The following is a 14,334-nucleotide window of genomic DNA, read 5'->3' as shown; positions in this document are numbered from 1 at the left end:
ATCACATCAGCTCGGCCAGCTGACCTCTCAAGATCCAGGTCATTACTGTGTGACCTCTATTTCAAAAACCCTTCACGTGGACAGCCGGAGGCACTGGATTCCACAGTCCAATCAAAAAGTGGCAGGTGAAAAAAAACAGGAACAAAGGTTTCTGTGGCTTTAAGATAAGACAGTAAGTGTGTCTTGGGGTCAAAGGCTAAAGTGTCAGCTTTTATCACTTAAAACATTGTTGCGTACATCCATCAAAAGTATCTGATGCTTCAGTCAAACACACAGGATCAGTGATGGGACATAAACGCCTACAGACCGGTGTCATTAAAACAAGCTGACCTAGGGCTACGACGTACAGGGTCAACAGGACCATGTGAGACATCAACAGGGAAAAACTACTTTAATTACGTCTAAAAAGCTAATTAAAAACACAAACTGACATGGGCTACTTTGTCTGTGCGGTCATGCTGGGAGACACTTTGACCTTCACCAAAGTGTAACCTCTTAAAAGGGTTGAGAGTAGATGATGGACACATATTGTACAGTGGAGTCCCATAGTGACCTTAATCTTGTGATATGTCACTCAAATCCTCAATGACTGTCAAGTTAAAAGAGATTAAAATCTGATCTGCAACAGAGAAAACGGAACACACAATCAGTCACACACACACACACCGTTGTATTCAACCACAGACTTCATTCTGCAACCACAGCCTGCAACAAAGACGGCTCAGTCCATTTGCAATACACAATCTATGTATCAGGCTTTGTGTTCATAGCTGTGTTTAAACACCATCTTAAAGAATCCTTGTCCCATTTTGAATAATATCCAGGATGCACTACCACTTTTGACCACCAAGTATTTGTCTCATAAATGTAAAATATGATTTAAATGTCAGCTACACCTCTCATGAATTCACTCTTTTTTAACACCATTCTGATTTTTCATATTATTCCACATTAAGTAAATAATTAGACCCGAACAAGGAACGTGGATAGTGAAATACTGTATCTCCATTTTATCTCAGAATTTCAGCTTTCTCAAAAAGAACATTAGACATGTCTTAAATTGAAAGGTTGACACATCGGAGGAGAACTGCAGCTTTCACTAGCTGGAATAATGGGTGTTCACCATTCAGATTCAGGTATTTTTGAAACCCATCCTCAAGATAGCCACAATGCTAAAACACATATATTGGTGAAAGTCGTCACTGTGCTAATATACTGTGTGCTGGATGTCATGTGACTGACACTGTGGCAAAGAGTCATTAAATACAGTCTGTGAAGACATGTAGAAAAAGCAGGAGAATAAATAAGCACTTATAGTGCAGTCGCATCCCTGGCTGACACTGGGCTGCTGCAGCTCTGAGGCCACTCAGAGTAATGGCTTCATGTTAATGGGCTGGCTGTCTCAAAGACTTGCCCTGGGTCATTTGAACCATTGGGCTGAACTGCTGACTCCCACCGGTGTGATGGAGAGGAAAAGAGAAGCATCATTTCGAGCTATTTTTAACGACCAATGTTTGTTTCAGAACATGTGAACGTGAAGCGGCGGCGTCCAGAGCCACACACGATAAATGTTGGTGTCAGAACCAAACAGGAGGCTGGCATCGCTCAAGGTGACCGTCTGCTTCGGCCTTCATCGGCTACGGCCAAAGCATAATGTCGCCCCTGGCAACAGGATGTCACCCTGGCTCAGAGCCAAGCTGAGGATTTGTGCCAGTACCACAAGCAATCAGGGGCTTAAAACTGTGCAGCCTGCTCTGCTTTTTTTAGCGAGTCATGTAATTTCAAGCCTCTTTTTATGACTTTTCTTAATGCAGCTTGTTACGACCCATTAATCTGGTCATTTTTTTGTGTGACATCATGACCTTTTCCTTCTAGGGATTTCCGTGAACTAAGCATCTTAACTGATGAAAAAAATATTATTGTGGGCTTTAATTAAAATTACTCAAATGGTGGGTCTGCCTTCAAAATGATCACAATAATAAAGCCAACAGGTTCACAGGACTGTTGCAGGGTTAGGATAACTAACCAGCAACTAACCAGTGCAGAAAGACCAACAGCCGTGCAGACAAAAATAACCTGAAGTGGAAGATCACGTGAAACTGAGTGAACTTCTTCTCCTAACAGGCATGCAGATGGTAAAACCCTGAGTTTTCAGCTTGACTGTGTCTGTTCCACCCATGACAGAGAAAACAGGTGAGAAACTGGAAAAGAGATAGAAAAAACACGTGCCTCCGTTTTCTCATTAATGAGAGACAACAAACAGCCAAATTCCTCAGCATATGGAGGAGTTCAGACTGGGAGGTGTTCAAAGAGCCTTTGCCATTTTCTGCCATATGGTGTCACTAATTGCTGTTTTTTCACCACAACAGAGAGGTAGACCAAAAAGAGAGGATTGAGGAAAGATAAAGAAAAGACAAAAAAAAAAACCAAACTGGGGCAGAACTTTTGATGTCACATGGAGTGGATTCTCAAAGCTCCTGAACTTGGTCTGAGTTTGTTTTTCAGTCTGGTGACTTGTGGGTTGGACCTATTTTTAGAGCAAAATATAGATAAAGCTGCTAAAGAATATTCAAACCAATAACAGTAACAAGTTCCATGAGACGTACCCCACAACTCTGACAAATGTGAACCAAGGTTCCTTGAAGACAGAATACTTTGATTCCATTTAAAGCCATGACTTGTCATCTTCCATTCAGACTCTGAGCTGTTTCATGTTTCTACTACTGAGAGCATTAATGATCCTCTGTGATTCCAACTTAAGTGTCTTCATGACAACATCACAGGTCCAGGCCTGGTGTCCCAGGAGACAAGCAGCAACTGGGACACGTGCATTAAAACCACACGTCAAATCAGATCCATGTGTCATCATGTGATCATGTGCTTTACACTCAGCACGCAGAGTGGAACATGAAGAATACTATAACTAATGACCAAGTTAATCAATAGACACAGTCAGAGTCGATGAACAACATGACATACGTCTATGGGACGGGGAATTAACCTTCTAAATGAGGTCGCTTAAGAGACTGATTTGTTGCAGTTGTTTTGGCAATTTTGTCAGCAGTCAACTCGGAATAAAGAATAAAACAGAAAATTAACAATGTTGTTCGTTTTAAAGAGTTTATTACAGAATTTATAGAAAGTTGTTATCGTAGCTTTAATGAAGGGGCGCAGGTCTTACAGAGAGCGACACCAGCACTGGTCTGTACGTTTATAGTGTGCTGGATACATATGTGTGTGCGTACAAGAATATGAGTGGGGGCCAGTGCCTTCAGTACCATCGCCACCTGTGAGGTTATCTGGCCTAACAGAAACAGAGTACGTGCATACCATTTTTAAGGTCTTACAGGAACTGCATTTCCCATCACTGGCTTGCACGCATAAGGTCAGACTGGATCTCAACAACTGTACAACTCTGTGGAAAATACATGTGGAACTTTTTTCCCAGTCTTTCAGAGAATATTTTTAATATAAATTTACTTTTATTTCTTTAGCCTATCTGTTTTCCCACTGGCCACCTGCTGTAACCTTCTGACAACCTTGACAACCTTCAGCCACCTTTATGTAATAACAACAAAACTCCTCTTATCTGAGCGCGTTACATGTCATGAGACAAACACCACACGGCAACAACAGTTTGGTGGCTTTAGATAAGGACAGATAAACAGATACACTGTGTGAAGAGCCGTTTTTAGAACACGCCGCACTAATCACAAAACTGTCAAATGTTGTCTTGTAATGTTTTCTACAGAATGTATTTAAATAATGAGATGTGGATTTGCTTGAGGTTAAATATTCTCCTAAATATTCTCCATAAACAGAACCCTTTGTAGAGTTGAACAGAGACAATAATTTTTCCTGGAGATAATAGAAGAGCAGGCAGCTCTTCAGCACAGATGAAGGAAGAGTTCAATCCCCCCAAAAAATCTGTGATGTGACCGAAAAAAGGCTGTGTACGGCATACCGCAAAAACGTTCTTTTTTTGTGAGAGAAAGGGTGAATAAAAGGTACAAATATTGACAGACGGTGTTAAAAAAGAGAGCTATAGTAATACGTCAAGTCAAAGTCGACGGCGTCTTCATCTTATTAGTAAGGAACAGTAAAGCAATGCTTCTAAATTTAGATCAATCACAGCACAGGCAGGATTCAAAGTGTGAACTCACACCTGCACCGAGTGATGCAGAGGAGCCACGTGGCTGATGATGCTGCTCTCCTGCTCTCGCAAAAACTGCCACTTCAGAGGCAGCACAGGAGGCAGCCATATTGGATCTGGGCTCCAGCATCACCTGACTTTTCCTGTCAAGTGTCATTAGTCCAGCTGTGTCAGTGGGTACTGTGTTACTTCACAGCACAGATAAGCGGTGCTGAGAGTAGGAGGCTCATTCACAGTACGTATCGAAAATGAAATAAAATGATCATTATTCACATCTGGGGGGCTTCTGGTTTTGATATAAGGCTGGGTGTGTAACCGTACAAGCCTAAGGGAGCTGTGCAGTAGATACAGGAGGACGAGGATTTGATTATCTGTCCTCCTGCTGCTGCAGAGTCCAGATCAGCTGGAGATTAGTGAACTTTTGTCTGATTTCACTGACTGGTAATTTGCATTTATGTGCGGATTAGTATGGCGACCAAGTCCAGCCAGGATGCAAACACAAGCCCTGATAATTCTTACTGTATAATACACATAAATATTCAATGCAACTTACAATTAAAAAGGAAAAACAATCCACCAAAACCAACTAATGCATTTAAAACAAACAAATGTTGACATAATGGTACTAATAAAAAATGTCCAGCACACAAATGTTGACATAATGGTACTAATAATGTCCAGCAGACTGACACGATGCTGTGACATTGTCATTCTTGTCCTTCACATTACCACATGTTTGGTTATCAGTGTTACACCTAATTCCAATAATGCAGACATAACACTCACAGTGTAAGGAGCAGAAAAGATAGAATTCACATCTTGTATCAGTAACAGTCTCTTCAGCCCATGCTGTTTTTGCTGTGTCATGCCAAGCACCAGGTCACCTCTAAAAGAGCTGCAAACCCAGATGGAGCAGCAGGACTGAGTAAGCAGTTTACACCTACCTTGCAGCTTCTGCATCACGTTGGCGATATCCCGAGCAGTGTGTCCGGTGTAGTGCCGGGGTGATGTCATGCTGCTGTTCTAAGGTCACCGGAGTCAAGTCCCGACTCCTGCCTGTCGGTCCGTCCTGATGCGAATCTGGAAGATTCAAACAGAGTCACAGTGCTGTTCCTGTCCTCAGTCAGTCTGCAGCATGTCATGTCTGAATGATGTCCAAGTTGATGTGTTTCTCCTCTCAAGTCATCCCTGTTGCAGCATCAGTCTGCATTCCTCAAGCTGTGAAACTCCTCCCCCTGATGATGATGTAAGCGCATCCTGAATGTGTATGAAAGCATGAGTGTGTGTGTGTGTGTATGTGTGTGTTGAACAAACCAGTAGTGCCCTCCCTTGTCTTTCTCTCCACAGATAGGACAGCGTCCTGGTCTGCGCTGTGCTGCCACCTGCTGTCCAATTAAAAGAGTGCGACACGTCCTCTCGTGCCTGATGCTGCAAAACAGTTTCCATGTTAGCGTGTTATTGTATTTGTTAACTACTTATAACTATGTATTTCTTGTACTATATATATTTTTTTCAAATGCTGTAGAGGACAAACATCACAAGCCAACTAAACTAACAAATCGTCAGAATGATCGAGGTAAAGATTTCATTGCATAAACACATATCCAATTATTATACTGCTACGAAATAATTCTTTTTTTAAACAACAACAAGGACCTAATCGTTTCTCACCGAGGTCTTCAGTGTTCAGCAAACAAATCCACATCCTATATATTTTTTTGTTTTACTTTTTTCCATCTCCATCCTAATGATGAACGATCAGTCTCTCCGACTCCTGTCGCATTTATGGCCTACAGTAGGTTTTAAATCACTTTAGGCTGAAGATGTTCGCTCGTCAGTGGAGAAGTTAACTCAGAGAGAAGTGATGAATTATCGAGCGGACATGTTGATAATGCTAGTTTACTACGTGTGTCCAATCAGATCACTCAAATCGCCAACGCGCCGACATAAAAGCCTTGATATGCCAACTCTGATTGGTTAAAGAAACAATCTTGTTGCTATTTGGTTTAGGCTTTTTAACAGAGAATTAAAGACATTTTAAATATTTTAAAACATAATAAAAAGCTGCTTTATAATTTAAAAAAAAATTTAATCGTCATTTAGTCATTGCTAAGTTGACTAATTAGTGCAGATCTAAGGTCTACAAAAATGCTGTAGAGGACAAACATCACAAGCCAACTAAACTAACAAATCGTCAGAATGGTCGAGGTAAAGATTTCATTGCATAAACACATATCCAATTATTATACTGCTACGAAATAATTATTTTTTTAAACAACAACAAGGACCTAATCGTTTCTCACCGAGGTCTTCAGTGTTCAGCAAACAAATCCACATCCTATATTTTTTTGTTTTACTTTTTTCCATCTCCATCCTAATGATGAACGATCAGTCTCTCCGACTCCTGTCGCATTTATGGCCTACAGTAGGTTTTAAATCACTTTAGGCTGAAGATGTTCGCTCGTCAGTGGAGAAGTTAACTCAGAGAGAAGTGATGAATTATCGAGCGGACATGTTGATAGATGCTAGTTTACTACGTGTGTCCAATCAGATCACTCAAATCGCCAACGCGCCGACATAAAAGCCTTGATATGCCAACTCTGATTGGTTAAAGAAACAATCTTGTTGCTATTTGGTTTAGGCTTTTTAACAGAGAATTAAAGACATTTTAAATATTTTAAAACATAATAAAAAACTGCTTTATAATTAAAAAAACATTTTTGATCGTCATTTAGTCATTGCTAAGTTGACTAATTAGTGCAGATCTAAGGTTTACAAAAATGTCCTCCCATTTATACAAGTACACAAGGTTACTGGATATCTGTATATTGTATTTCTTATTAAAGAAGTATTAATTCCTCATTTTTGACACCTACTCATATGTTACACTTATATGAATCCTTCTCTCTGTGAAATACTGTCACCACAGTTGTAAAAATATAATGGCTTTAGGTTTATGAATCATAACATATCAGAATTAATGTACTGACTCAGTACTTTAACCTGTGCTACACTGACGTTACTATATGTATGTTATAACCTCCATGATTCATCATCCCACCATCATCAACACAGTCTCCTACGGAAAGGTTTATTTTTTTAAATACAATGCAGATGGAAGAGGAAAAAAAATCAGTAGCTAATCAATAATCCCAAATCCCTACGCCAATAAAAACCAATGTCCACAATTGTGCTGGTCCTCAGCAGATCAATGGGACTCAAGGAGAGAGAAGTGATGAAACCACTCGACTGTGAGCACTTGTCACTATGTGCAATCCTATTAGACAAGTTCTTTCATCATCATCATCATCATCATCATCATCATCATCATCATCATCTCAGGAGAGCTTTTAGAGCAGCCAAAAAAAAGAAGCTTTTGTTCCCACAGCCACCATGACATTCAATAAAAGGAGAGAGAGAGAAACTGGCACGAAAACTACTAAAATTGATAGATGATGGTGGTCGCATCCTCGCCTCCGTTTGAGTGTATGAGCTGAGGATTTAGTGTATGGTGTGGTGAAAATTTAATTAATCAAAGTACATGTCTGCCACATATAATTTGTTGCGCAGCTTCACGTTGGTTAAATGGTGGGAATGGGATCAAGTAAACCAGAGTGGAGGGTTAGCATTGGTCAATAAACAGAAGGGTTAAAAAATAAAACCCTATATTTAATATTAGGTATCAAATAAATTGATTATTGTGATTTTTATTTTTTTACTTTTTAACTAATAAGCAAATACCCAAAAATCTTTATTGTAATCTTTTTCACATTGACAATAAAAATAAAAGCTAAGCTTTGGTAGTCTACCCAGCAACTACAAAAATCACACATACACCAACAAAACCCATTTTGGGTTAAGGCTGTTGGTCTCTGCTCGTCCGACTTCCCATGTACTGTAAATATTGCAGGATTTAGCCGGATTGCTTGGCTCCTCTGCAGCAGGGACAGACTGCTGATTCTTACATTTTTCACGCAGCTCAGCTCGGGGTGACCTCTACCGTCCACAGCCCCTCAGGACCAGACACATTCAGCAAAAGAGAGGCGAGACACTGCTGCAGCAAAGAGCAGAGACAAAGCAAGCAGGTCAATAGGAAAACCTTTCCCTGTTAGAACCCGTTTTCTTATCTAACCGTTACACAGGCACAGAGCTGGGACCTGGACCGACAGGGTGGTAATCTCTTTCATGCACCATCAGCAGTTTCCTAAAATCTCAATAGAAAGTTTACTGTCAGCCTGCAAGTTACAATCAACATAATGTCAAAAGAGGGAACGAGAGAGTCCTGCCACTCTATTTAATCTACTGCAAATTCAGCGATCTGAGAAGCTATTTGAAGGGAACGGGTCATGTTTGTGAAGCTGAGCGTGTGAGGAACTAAACTGCCAGAAAACATGCTGCTTTACAGTATTTTTAAAATACTGGAAATATTTAAAACCTACAGTGGGGTTTGTGTGTGTGTGTTATTTTAGCTGGGACTACTTTACAGTCTTTAAACAATGTTCTAATTTTCCACTTATACTTTAGAACACCGTGTGAATTAATTCCAAGCCTTTCAACCAGGTCTGTGAACTATAGGTCAGTGTTTATATTACTGCACTTTAAAGGAAAGAAAAAATACTTAATTACCCCTTTAAATTATAGACTGGCTCATCATTATCGTTACACAGAGCAGTAAAAATGATGTGGAATTTACTCATTGCCCATTTTCCACTGTAATTCATGAAAATGGCCGAAGGTTTTTGCAGCTCATGCAAAAAGGAAACACATTCCTGGAAACTGTCTTACTGTATATCAGAGCAGAGAGTGGAAGCTGTACAACACATTAGATGAAGGGTTTGTGTTGTGGCCTTACAACAAGAGGATCATCAGAGGTTCGATCCCTGATCTTTTGGTATATATAATCTCCCTCCATGTGTGGTTTCCTTTATTACGTCTTCATAAAACAATGAAACACTGTAAAGGTGTATTCATTGTATTAATAGTGTTAATTCTGAACCCTATTCTCCCACGATCCCTGCTTCAATTGGCTTCAGAGCGTCCTGCGACCCTAAAATGATTAAGCGATAGGTAATGAATGGAAGAAAAAAAATCTTTGTGCGTTTGATTATTAGATCACATTTCAGAGTGAAGAAATGCCTTTGACTCACAAGACAGAAAACAAAACCGCACTATAAAAACACTCGAGGCCAGATCTAAAAAAAAGAGAAAAAAAACACATAACACATAACAACAATAAAGTGGTTAGTTCTGTGTGTATTTGCCTTTTGTTCCTGTGTTTTTAGGACACTATGAAGCAGACACGGTCCGTGGTTTTCATGGACAGAATGAGTAAAGGACTAAATAGGAGACGCTTCTAAATCATGATAAAGAAACACCTCCATCTACTGGTGAATCAGGGAACACTGATGGGTGTCATTTTTCTCAAAATATATTATTTCCACCCAAACTGTAAAAAATAAATTACAATGAATTTTGCATGTACTAGCAAATTACCTCCTAAAACTTTAAATAGTGGTCATAAAAGTAGGTCATAAAACTCAATGACCTTATGTTTTTTTTTAAGTCAGTGGCTGCTGAATCTACACGAACCTAAACCCTGTGACTCATAACTGAAGTTTCTCTTCCCTTTAGTTATTTGACATGAGTGTTGTGTTTGTGTTTCATATGTGGTTCCCTTTAATGTTTTTTTCATGGTTTCTGTATCCTGATGTGGTGGAACTACAGTACAGAAAGTATCGCTGCAGTATGTTGTGTTTACTTTGTTGCTATTCTTGCTCAGCACTCAGCTGGAAGAGAGGTATAAATCTTAAAACGGGACTAACTTTGAGGAATAGAGGTTAAAAAACGAAATGATGAAAAACAGATCTTACATTGATCAAGTCTGAGTGCTTTGTCCAACGACAGGTTGTAGTCACAGACTGATGCCATAAATCTCAACAAATTGTTTTTGAACAGAATACGGTGCAACTGTTGCTAAAAACAATGGGAGAACACAATATGATGGAGTTATTTTAGGGATGTTTCACAGCAGAGGCAAAGTATTTAAGGAAGATCATGCCCTGGTCGTTCTTTTTTTGAGCCAGTGAGAAGACCAACCGCTTCCTGAAACACTTTTAAAAATATTGGACATCTGTCAATATGATTCACTGAACTGTGTGCTGATATGAAAGAGAAATCAAACAGTGATGAAGCTAATGGAATGATCTGCATCTAGATACAACCCAATAAGACGACTTGCAGTCTTCCTACTGTGCACTGATGACACTGCAGATTTGACTTGAGGGGATGATTAAAATAATGCTGAGTGTGAGACGGGGGGAGGTGTAACATGAGTAACTCCAACTTTACTCGATTCATTCTGATTCGTCACAGAAGAAAAACCAAATGAGGTGGAACATGTTGTTGTGTTTAAAGAGTTTTGTTCGCAACGGTGTTTTACTGGACCATGACAGCTGAAAAAGGACGAAATGTTCAGAGGAGACATTTTGGAAACTGGCAGGCATCATGGAAAAGCTGAACTTACTTGCAAAGACATTCACATCGAAACGCCAGGAGCAGTCAATAATTTACCAGAAAATAATATTAATATTTTGCATTAGTGCATTCATGTAAATAAAAGGCTTACAGAACTGCAACCATTAATTCCAGCTATGGTTTGGCTTTTAACAGACAGATTAAACACATGACTGTAACTGCTGCTGCAACTAATAGGACAAAGATGATGATGATAATTGTAAAGTGCAATTTCCAACGGTGAAAGCTGATGACCTACAATGACAGTAACAGTTACATTCTCTTTGTCAAAATGCTACTGGTTGTTAACATACATTTTTCCATCTTGAAGCTGTAACTTTTTAAAGAAATAAAATAAAAACTAACTGAATCTATATACAATGAGGAGTAAAAAAACAATTATTTTAATCTTTTGTGGGAGCAGAATCCTACATGAGCCCATTCTTAACTAGAGAATGCTTAATATCGAATGTGATGAAAAAATCAAAACGTAGAACCAAATGTCTATTAGGTAATTTATCATCACTTTCAATGTACTGTATGGACAGACAGCTAACAAACACTGTCCAACAAAAGTCTGTTCACAGACTTCAGTAAATCATTACACATCCAGCCTTTAAAAGTCGATTCCAAGTCTGAGTCAAGTCCTTGAGTTTCCCAGTCCAAGCTGTCACATTTAGTCCAAAATATAGTGCAAGTTTTCGTGGTTGATGTGTTTCCAAAGATGAAATCACTCTCTGTGGCATTGCTCAGGTCAGTGCTACTCCAGGCTGACTTGGTCAGAGTGCTGGACCTGACGCTACAGCACAGATTGTAGGTCTGATTAAAGATGGAAACATTTCTAAAACAATTTCCTCCCTGGAGGTCACTGTACTTGACGACACATTGCGTTAAAATAGGTGTATGTTGAAATATTATGTAGAGGGTAAAGAATGCCATCATTTCCCCCAGGTTGATAAATGTAAACCAGTGGTTTACGTTTATCAACCTGGAGGAAATGATGGGACAGGAAGCGAATACAGCAACACCCCGTCTCCCCACTTTCAGGATTTCTGTCCTGCACAGATAAGCCACTCCTGTTGCTAAATTCAAGCAGAAAGGCAGGAAACGTGACATTGTAGTTTTCCGCTCCCATAAACAAGGAGGACGGCCGCAGTTCGCTGGCAGTCCTGTGTGTGCCTGTGAGTGCACAGACACGCTGACAGGGAAAGTGAGCAGAGAGCTGCAAGAGGGAGAAAGTTAGAGACGGGTGAGCAGGAAGAGAGGGAAAACTCATATGGAAAAGAGTGAGACAGGAAAGAACTGATTGAAGAGAAGGAGCAGGAAGAAGAAGAGAGGAAGAAGAGGCTTCTTCTGTGACAAGAGATAAAAGCCATGGCTGAAAATAACACTAATTTGTTTCTGGAAATACTGGAGTCTTTTGATGCCGGTGAGTTTTTCTCCTTGTCTTTCTTTGCGATCAATTTGACTCTCACTGTTGTTATCTGTGGAATTTAAGCCTTTAACACCATGAGCACTGATTTCCATTACAATGTCTGACCCTATTCACTTTAGTTATAAGTTGCTAAGATGACTTAATCCAATGCCTTAAAATACAGCCGCAGTGACTTTTCCTGAAGTTTTCCTAAATGTCATTTCCAGATGACATTTGACCAGTGTCTACTTTCCCTTCCATAAAGTCACAAAAAACCCAAGTGGAAACATGGACAGTTTACAAAAAAACCCAAGTAAATAAGTAAGTTTATAACAAGTAAAGTTATTAAACGGAAATTGATTTATTTTCTTTGGCTAAGGTCCAGAAGGTTTTGTCCCAGCCACTGCATTCTCTCTCCAGCACGATGGTGTTGGCATCACGGCTTCTGAAGCAAAAAGCAGTGAGCATAAGTCAGTGCTCTTCTTGTGGCAGAGAAATGCAATCAGTTTGCTGTCTCTAAATGAAAACCCATTATTATTCTGTCGAGACAAACAGTCTTCAACAAATCCTGCTGGCATTGATTTGTTTTTGTTTTGTTTTGTTTTGTTTTGTTTTTTGTATAAACAGATGTTTTTTGTGATCTTGGTGAGGCCAGAGATTCTAATTTGAATTCTTTCCATTTCTGGAGGATGATATAAAAGTCGTCCCATAAAAGGAGAGAAAATGCTGTCAGTTATGTCAAACCTGTTTTAATCTGTTATTACAAAATCACTGCAGCCAAAGTAACACACAGCCAGGGGGGTGTCCTTGCTCTGTATAAAAGCATACCTAAACTGTGAACTCAACTGTAACTTTGTCTTCTACTGTCAAACCAATTCTGAGCAAACAACGCTTCTTGAGGCCATATGGGAAATGCTAATAAAAAATATTGCAGCACGCACCATAAAATGTTCTCTTTCTGTCCACAGTCCCTCTGATCATTGCCTTCTGTGTGTCTATGGCTGTGGGCCTGGTACTGGGGGCCGTAGTTTATGTCATCTTGACCTGGATGTCCAGACGCAAAGCGGGCTCTGCCAGCATCACCCGCCGCCCACCTCGTCAACCACGCAACACCTCATGCAACCGCCCTGGCTTTAACCGCAACAGCAGCTATGACCGGCGCAGCAACAACAGTTTAATCAGCGCTGCCTTCAGCTTTCACCGCCAGAATTCTTCCCAAGATCAACTGGACCCAATGGGGCACAAATCCAACCTCAGGGTCTCCACTTTCCATCCTCTTCTCCACTGCAGCCAAATTGCCAGGGAAGCAGAGGAGGGGAGCCAGACCACACTGCCTCGGACTCCGACTCTGACCACAACAACGGGATCAGCCCACGCTGTTGACCAGCCGGCTGTCACCCCACCCAGACCAGAGTCATTCTGGGGGAACAACAGTCTCAGAGGTTTCAATATCACCCAGACGCCACCTCCAGCTTATGAGAGCATCATTAGAGCTTATCAGGAAACATGCACCTAAGACATGGGAGGATCAGACTGACAATGAATGGATGAGCCAATGGTTGCATAAGGATTTACAAAAAATATACTGGATTGAAGTTGTTTTGAATTTATACGACCACATGGTGGTACTTGAGGAAACCACAAAAGTATGTAGGTTCAGACATTTGAATGAAACTTTAGCAACACATTCTGTTTTGTTTGCTAAAATATATTTACACTTTAGAAGTTAACACCAACAACAGCATTATCTGATCCTTTCTCCTATTTGGCATTTGCTTCTATCTCTCTGAGAAAAAAACGTCTTCATAAATACCGGACTGATGGGTAACATAATTAACTATTGCCTCCCAGTCTGTCAGCTTCCATTAAATAGATTGCAGATGTGTCAATTACATACAGTATCAGTGGAAAACTCTCTGTGGAAGCAGCTTTTAAAGTCATCTGAAGTTTTAAATTTTCTGCCTGCTTCATGTTTAACAGAGCTCTACTACCTTATATGGATGTTTGTGGTTTCAATCATTAAGGGTGTGTTTGGATGTACAGTATATGTGGGTTGCATGAAAGACGCATAACGAGGGCACTGGGTGCAAGATGTGGTTGAGTGTTTTTACAATGTGTTATTTACAGAACTCATAAGTTAATGCAAGTAAAAAAAGAAAATAAGACTTGTCTTCTGTCTGATTCTTTCTGATCACTGTGTTTACTGTAATCTGCAAAAAAGAAAAAGAAAGAAGATAATTTGGTGAGTTCTAGG

At 40.0% G+C, this 14,334-nt stretch overlaps 2 protein-coding genes across 2 annotated transcripts in view; one reads left to right on the top strand and one right to left on the bottom strand.

Annotated features, from left to right (window-relative positions):
• LOC103380674 (nesprin-1-like) overlaps positions 1–14,334 on the bottom strand; it is a 121,135-nt gene that overhangs the window by 102,821 nt on the left and 3,980 nt on the right. Inside the window, exons 3-4 of the mRNA XM_025057041.1 lie at positions 5,468–5,581; positions 5,098–5,233 (exon numbers count right to left, since the gene is read on the bottom strand). Of these exons, the coding sequence (XP_024912809.1) occupies positions 5,098–5,167 (70 nt within the window). The 5' untranslated portion in view covers positions 5,168–5,233; positions 5,468–5,581. The remainder of the gene's footprint in view (positions 1–5,097; positions 5,234–5,467; positions 5,582–14,334) is intronic.
• Positions 11,778–14,245, top strand: myct1a (myc target 1a). The gene is made up of 2 exons (XM_008312695.3): positions 11,778–12,095; positions 13,049–14,245. Exons 1-2 carry the CDS (start codon positions 12,041–12,043, stop codon positions 13,594–13,596), a joined length of 603 nt encoding a protein of 200 aa, XP_008310917.1. The 5' UTR covers positions 11,778–12,040; the 3' UTR covers positions 13,597–14,245.

The sequence above is a fragment of the Cynoglossus semilaevis genome, chromosome 7 (assembly GCF_000523025.1).
Source record: "Cynoglossus semilaevis isolate Cse_v1.0 chromosome 7, Cse_v1.0, whole genome shotgun sequence".
In the NCBI taxonomy this organism is placed as follows: Eukaryota; Metazoa; Chordata; class Actinopteri; order Pleuronectiformes; family Cynoglossidae; genus Cynoglossus; species Cynoglossus semilaevis.
Note: the sequence above shows the minus strand (reverse complement) of the source record. Positions and strands in the feature narration are given on the sequence as shown.